This window comes from Pteropus alecto, unplaced genomic scaffold, assembly GCF_000325575.1.
Source record: "Pteropus alecto unplaced genomic scaffold, ASM32557v1 scaffold125, whole genome shotgun sequence".
NCBI classification, from domain to species: domain Eukaryota; kingdom Metazoa; phylum Chordata; class Mammalia; order Chiroptera; family Pteropodidae; genus Pteropus; species Pteropus alecto.
This window is the reverse complement of record NW_006436888.1, coordinates 1,863,921-1,871,170: the sequence shown is the minus strand read 5'-3', so window position 1 is coordinate 1,871,170 and position 7,250 is coordinate 1,863,921. Positions and strand designations below refer to the sequence as shown.

Below are 7,250 nucleotides of genomic sequence, written 5' to 3'. Positions count from 1 at the left end.
GAAGTCAGTGGATTCTGGGCATGAAATGTTTTGCCACAGGGGCCAAACAGCAGTTGATGTAACTGTGATGAACATGGTGATAGAAGTCCCAGAAAACGAGTTGGTGTTTCAGCCCCCTTTGCCTGGGGTTAGGTCTGGAGAGCAGACCTGTGGACTGTGTGAGCTTATGGCAAGGTTGCTCTTTTGAGAAACCCTTCCTTCTTGAAGAGAGAATTTTGATGTCTGGTCAGAAACCAGAGAATAATGAATAGAAATAGGAGGGCGGGAGGAGGAAAGTGATGAGGGCTGGGTGTGGGACATGGATGGGCCCTCTGCAGTCAAGGGTAGGACTTGTGAAGCTGTGGTTGCTATGGAAATCCAAATCTCCTCCCAAAGTGCCCATTGTGATTCAGGACGATAGCCTTCCCACGGGGCCCCCCCCACAGATCCGCATCCTCAAGAGGCCCACCAGCAACGGTGTGGTCAGCAGCCCCAACTCCACCAGCAGGCCAGCCCTTCCGGTCAAGTCCCTAGCACAGCGGGAAGCAGAGTACGCCGAGGCCCGGAAGCGGATCCTGGGCAGTGCCAGCCCTGAGGAGGAGCAAGAGAAACCCATCCTCGACAGGTGAGTGTAGCTGGCAGGGCTGACCAGCCACCACCCCACCAGGCCACCTGAGTTGCAGGGGAGAGGGAGAGGGTGGAGCCTGGCTGCATGTAGAGCAGTGAGAAGCTGGCTGGAATCAACACAGCTCCAGCTGCCAGCCCTAGCCTTCTGGGGCCGGTTCATTTCACTGCCTGGCTCGTGGACTGCTCCAAGAGCTTTGAGGTCATGCTTTGCTGGACACTGCCTGTGCAGGCACCAGGGGGCAGTGTGGCATAGAGGTTCGAGGCATGGACTTTGAGTCAAAACCTGCTGGAGCCGGAGTCCACCTCTGCCACTTATATCTGTTTAACTTAGAGCTGCTCAACCTCTCTGTGCCTCCATAGCCTAATCTGAAAAATGGGATAAGGATAATACCTGTCTCATCAAGTTGTCGTGCAGTTAAATGAGCATAGGATTCTGGGAACCCTGCCTGGCTCGATGGAAAATGCCCAGTTCAGTGCATAGATGTTATCTTTTGGGTCTCATAATAGCCCACTGTGATGTTTTTGTGAATTTTCTAATTTTTTTTTTTTATTTCTGGTATTTTCATCTCTGCTGCTCTAGAGGTTGTATTTAAGTTTGTCCCCTCCTGGTAAAGCAATATTTGTTCAAACAGCCTCTTTCTAACATTGAAAGGCCTCTTTGAGCTCAGTATTCTGGCAGTTGAAGAACTAATGTATGTACCTTCCTTCTGTCCCTTTATTATTTTGGTAGGCTTCCATTATCTCTCCTCTAAGCTTTCACTTGACAGAGTAGAAAAAGTCCATTTCCTTTTAGTCTTCCATAGTAATATGAGTCAACGATTAACCACGTGACTTGGAGAGAAGCAGGAGGACAGCAATGGCGGGAGCCAGGACTGTGGGTTAGGGGTCTTTACCTGGGCCCGACACCCTGGAGAGTCTGTGCCACATGGTTCTGTGGGGGGTGTGCTGTGCATGGTCATTGCCACTGGACAGCGTGGGCCCTTGAGCACTCCCCCTGCTTCCAGATGAATGACGGTGAGCCAGACTGGGGGAAGAGCTCTGCAGGTGCTCGCTAGAGGTGGACATGGTGGACATGGGCCATCTACCCACCCCGTGCCAGGGCCTCTCAGCCTGGGAGTGTCCTGCGTCTGCTTGCCAGAGAAGCAGGTGCAAGGAACTAGAGTTGGCTGATAGCCACTGTGACTTCTGCCCCAGCCTCAGGAGTAGTTGCTTTTAAGATGTGAGGACCTCTTTTATATCCTTTTTCAGGCTTCCCTCTGATTTTCTTTCCTTCAGGCCAACCAGGATCTCCCAACCCGAAGACAGCAGGCAGCCCAATAATGTGATCCGACAGCCTTTGGGTCCTGATGGGTCACAAGGCTTCAAACAGCGCAGATAAATGCGGGCGAGAAAGGATGCTGCCGCTGCTGCCGTTACCGCCTCCTGGGTCGTCCGCCACGGGTCGCACTGCCGTGGCAGACAGCTGGACTTGAGCAGAGGGAACGACCTGATTTACTTGCACTGTGATCCCCTTTGCTCTGCCCACTGTGACCTTGAACCCCATGCACTGTGACCTTCCCCCTTCCCCCCCCTCCCACTGTGATTGGCACATCTACAAGGGCTGTCCCAAGTCAATGGAAAGGGAAAGGGTGGGGGGCGGTTAGGGAAGGGTTGGGGGGACCCACCAAGGACTCAGAGTAGAGAGTCAGACAGTGCCACTTGGCCACTTGGGGTAAAGCCAGTGCCAGCAATAACAGTTTATCATGCTCATTAATTTGGGATTTCAAAACAAACGAGAACTCCTGTCTACCCACGCCCAAGTGCATGTCTTCATCACTTAAAAGCAAGTTCCATTTGAAAATATCTTTTCTTTTTTTTCTCTTCCTATTTTCATTTGTTTATACAAATACCTGATTTGCAAGAAAAGTGCATGGGAGGGGTTTTAGCAGTTTAATGAATTTTTAATTGAGAAAGGGTAGTTTGGTAGTCTACTTAAAAATGTTTCTGGGAAATTCACTAGAAACATTAACCAATAGGATTTTGGTGAGCTTAGCTTCTGTATTCCTACTGCCGCCCAGAAAAGGGGCAGGGCTCTGTAGCCCCTAGGACAGATGAGCACCCATGCCTATACCTCCCTCTCCCCCAGCTAAGTCCCAGGGCATCATGGCCCTACCTGGAGACTGGGCTAGTTCTACAGGCTCAGAGAGCTTGGGGAGGGTGCCAACCCCACCTCTAGTATTTTGGGAGATAGGGAAAGTGAACAGCTTCCCCTTCCCATACCCTCAGGGTGGTTCCCTACCAGCCAGGCTCGCTTCTTCTGGAAGCGAACAGGGAGTGAGACCGCACTCCTGAGCTTAGAAGTAAAGGATGCAAGACTTGCTCAGTATTTGCTGTCAGCACAAGGAAAGCCGGGAAAGAGCCTGGCTCCAGGACTCAGCTTCCTGCCTAGTGTGGTCAGAGGTGTCTGTGGAGTCCCATCTCTGTTGATGGTGTCAGCTTGGTGACTATAGCTGGTACACTTCCTTTGTGAAATCACTACCTTGGGAGCAGACCATTCTGAAGACATTTGGGAAAGGACAGGCTGTGCATTGCAAAGATTTATGATGACAGACTGGTTCCCCATAGACCTAGGCTACCCTTCACCCTTTTCCAGAGCGAGGACCTGGAAGGAAGGCAATTTCCCCTCTGTCCCTGGAGCCTAGAGATGTGCTTTGGCTCCATGCGATGGAAGAGGCTAAGAGGGCAGCCACCCAGAGCTCTGTGCGTGTGCACAGTCCGGCTCCTCTCAGGCTTTCGGGTCTCCGTTGCACTGCGCCTTATCCCTCAGCCAGCCAGACAGCCTCCCCACTCGGTAGATGAGTTTTGGAGTGGTTGGTGTGACGCTTTGTGATTAGGGCAGCTTGTGTTGCCCAAGGTGGCTAGCTAGGTTTGCAGGCTCGCTCCGCCTTTGGTGCACTTGGCTCTCGGCCTTGCCCTGTGGGAATGTAGGCCAGGCACAGCAGGCCGCGTCCCACTACATTGTCGCCTTGGAAGGAAGGGCAGGCTGCTAGTTGAATCAGCAACTAGGCCGTCGCACAGCCTCATAACTGTGTGAAGCCAGGAAATTGTCCATGAGCAGAGCTGGAACAAAGCTTCAGTCAGAGTCCACCGGGTGCTGAGTTGTACCCACAGACTGTTCTGACGAGGAATTACCTCCAGGAGTGGGCGAGGGAGGGGGTTGGCTACTGTCTTTGTAGTTCCACTGCCCTGACCGAGTTTTCTCCTTCTGAATGCATAGTGTCCATCCCTCATGTAATAGTGGTTTCTTGCCCAAGGTGAGACTGTCCTTTCAGTCGGAGATGGGTACAGAGATAGGTCAGGTGGGAAGGCCGAAGTGCTGATTGTTCAGCCATTGGGACCACCTGTTCTTGCCCCCTTCCCGGAATGGGAGCCAGAGGGAAGGCTGGCTGATGCGTGTCTATGGATCGAGGATGTAGTAGGGACTGGTGTTCCCACCTCCCTCTGGCCAAAGATGGGCTCTGCCCGCTGTGTGCCTGTCACCATCCACCAGCAGTCATGCCCTTGGCTTCCCAGATGGAGAGGTGGCAGGCAAAATTTTTAAAAGAAAGAAATGGAAACAGGAAAACTATTGTGTTGGGGGAGGCGGGAGGGGAGATGGGAGAACGGTTTGGATTTCGTGTGTGTGGGGTTTTTTTGTTGATTTTTTTTTTTTTTTGGTAGTTGTCTGTAACTTTCCTTAAGTGCTTTTTTTAAACTTCATTTTTTTTAAAGTAAGCTGCAGGCTTTGGCTTGGAAAACCCCCGGGGGATGGGGAGGGGGGCAGAAACCTGAGGCTGCTGCCCCTTTATCTGCCTTCATGGTACTGTCCCCTTCCCCCAGCTCCTCCCTGACCCCATGAGCCAGGCCTCAGACCTTCCAGCTAACCGCTTCCCATGAGCCACTACTCTGATGTCAGCCTATAACCAAAGGAGCTGGGGGTCCGGGCCTGGTGACCAACCCTTCTCAGCCCACTCAATCAGGGTGCTCCCCACCTGCAGGCAGGAGGTAACACCCTATCTGCTACCATCAGCCCCTTCCAGAACCCACTGCCCCGCCCTGCCCTGTCCAGCCCAGCCATACCCTGCTCTGCCCCATCTGGGGATGCTCTGCTCAGGGATGGGCTGGCAGGGCTGCCCCAGCCTCCCTGGTAAGCAGAGACTCTGGAAACCTCTGGGGTCCTGTTTTCTGGCCATGTGATCCCAAGGGTGCACATGGGCCCTTTGGGTGTCTGAACAGAAGGGCATGGGAGGGGGGCCGCACCCCTGCAGTCCTGCTCTGCTGGTCTAGCGGGCAGCTGCCCACCCCACCCCACCCCGCACCGCGGGCTCCTGAGTCGGCAGATTAAGCATTTTATAAATTGTATTTTAAATACATGTTTTGAACTTGTCAGAGCCTTGTCCTCATTTCAGTTCCTGGCCTCCTAACCTCTTGCCGTGACTGCTTATGTAACCACTGGGGAGCTACCTCTGCTGAGCCCCAGGAAGGGGCTCACACTCTGTTAGACATGTAGGCGTGGGGGGATGTGAAGGTTGTGGAGCAAGGACCCACACCTTTAGTCTCCAGGGGAAGGGGACCTCTAGGACCTGGGGTGGTTGGTGAGAGCTTGTCTGCGGCCCCTCCTGCCCTCTGTGGAGTCTGCCCCTACTCGGGGTCAGGGTATTGTGTGGGCACTTCCCTTAGGGTAATCATTCCCTTTGAGCAAGTGGGGAGAGAATTCCTGCCCTTGTGGGGCTCCCCGGTCCCAGAGTGCGCAAGAGGTCAAGACTTTGCACCCAGGGCCACCTCTAGCAGAAGCCCTGACGCTGGACAGTGTTTTGAGGTGCATCTTGCTTCAGGGGTTCCCAAGCCTGACAGGCTAAGGCCCTGTACCCTGAGAGCCAAGTGGAGGGGTAGAGACCTGGGGGACGGGGTCTTCCCTGCCACCAGAATCTCAAGGGAGCAGATGGGTGCCCAGGGGTGGGTGCCCAGGGGTAGGGGCCCCAGCACCAGGCACAGGCCGAGGTTCTTGGTATTTACTGGCTTACCAGGCCACAAAGGCAAAACCCAGCAGTATTCTCTGCCTGATGACCTATGCCCAGAGCTGCTCTGCAGGGTCAGTGGGTCCGAGCCGGCACAGAGCTGAGCCACTTTCGGCTGTCAGAGCTGTGTTCCCTAAGGAGAGAGGTGGGGAGAAGGGTGGGAGGAAATGAGCCATCCCCAGGTGCCCATGAGAGGGGGCCATCCCTGGGAAGTGATGGAGCCAGCAGTCGGGCTCAGCCTGGTTCCCAGTTAGGTGTTCTTTTATCCCCAAAATGGTGGGAGGGGTATGCTGCAGGGGAAGTTTCCCTCTACCTAGCCACTAAGCCTGTTGCCCACCACTAACATAGAATCAGACTTGGGCAAAGGACCTGAGAGTAGTGCCACCCTGAGTCCTGGGCACAGGAAAGCGTAAGCAAGCACCCTGACTTAACAATCTACTTGGTACAAAGGCTCTCAACAAAGATTAAGCCCACTTCTTTCTCTTTTTCTCTCCCTGGAGCAACAGCCTCCTGGGCATCATTGTTTGGAAGAATGATTCCCCTCAGGTTAGGCCAGGGGCCTCGTGAGGAAGGAGATGGATGGGCCTGGGCTGGGGCCCCCGCCCTTGGGGTACCCACCTGCTTCCTTGAGATCCTGACTGGAGGAAGAGGCTATGGATGTCGGAACCCAGGCTGGTGGGCGTGCACTGGTCCATGTAGTGGCTGCTCTGCTTCCGGCGGACCGTCTTTTTGTCCAGCCTTGGGCAGAGTGGGATGCAGGGCACCTGGGCATAGGGGCTCTGCAGATTGGCAGCTGGCAAGGGAAAAGGAGGCAGGAGAGGGGAATGCTTAAGAGCATGCCCAGCAGTGGGAGGAGGCAGACCCAGGTGTTATCCTGGCTTGCCACGTAATGAGCTAGGTAGGTTTGGGCAATTTACTGTATCTCCCTAAGCCTCTATATAAGCTGGAGATTATAGTGGTATCCCCCTCACAGTGGATGGGGACTAAAAGTATAGTATATGCAAAATGCCCTGGTGAAAGCTGAGCACAGCAAAAGGGCTAATAGCAGCTTAAAAAGGAGCCGATATTTTTTGCGATGGATCCTGGGTAAGTCTGGTAGGCACACTCTAGACTCTGGAAAGCTCCTAGCCCATCACTTGGTACACAGTAGGCATCTAAAGAGTGGTACCTACTATTATGGAGAGGCCACCTTGCCAGTGGTAAGAGCACAGGTTTTGGAGTCAGATCTGGGTATAAACTGCCCTTTCTGACGTGTTGGCTGTGGGCCTTGGGCAAGTTGCTTAAACTTACCCAGTTTCAGTTTTCTCATCCGTAAAATTGGGTAAATACGTGATTATGAGGATTAAATTCTAGCACATCTGCAAAGGACCTAGCACAATGAGTGACCCCAGTGGATGCTCAAATAAGCGGGAGTGTTAATCACCCTCCCTTCTCAGTCCAGGCTTTTGGGACCTATCTGTGCTTAGGGCGAAGGCACTGGGAAGAGTTCATGCAGAAGGCCTTTGTCAGTGGTCTGGAGATGGGGCAGTGATCATCAGCGTATTGACTGATGGACATGGTTAAGCCCAAAGTGGGAATCCATGTTTCTTAGTTCTTGGGCCTGGCTGT

At 53.5% G+C, this 7,250-nt stretch overlaps 2 protein-coding genes across 3 annotated transcripts in view; one reads left to right on the top strand and one right to left on the bottom strand.

The window, feature by feature from the left end:
• The window catches only part of SZRD1 (SUZ RNA binding domain containing 1), a 20,264-nt gene extending 17,816 nt beyond the window's left edge, over positions 1-2,448 (top strand). For both annotated transcript variants that reach the window (XM_006914320.3, XM_015591364.2), the window contains 2 exons: positions 353-604; positions 1,882-2,448. In XM_006914320.3, the coding sequence (XP_006914382.1) occupies positions 353-604; positions 1,882-1,984 (355 nt within the window). In that variant the 3' untranslated portion in view covers positions 1,985-2,448. The remainder of the gene's footprint in view (positions 1-352; positions 605-1,881) is intronic.
• Positions 2,449-5,618: 3,170 nt separating this feature from the next.
• The window catches only part of SPATA21 (spermatogenesis associated 21), a 28,538-nt gene continuing 26,906 nt past the window's right edge, over positions 5,619-7,250 (bottom strand). The window contains exons 12-13 of the mRNA XM_006914414.3: positions 6,261-6,435; positions 5,619-5,775 (exon numbers count right to left, since the gene is read on the bottom strand). Coding sequence (XP_006914476.1) covers positions 5,718-5,775; positions 6,261-6,435 — 233 coding nt within the window. The 3' untranslated portion in view covers positions 5,619-5,717. The remainder of the gene's footprint in view (positions 5,776-6,260; positions 6,436-7,250) is intronic.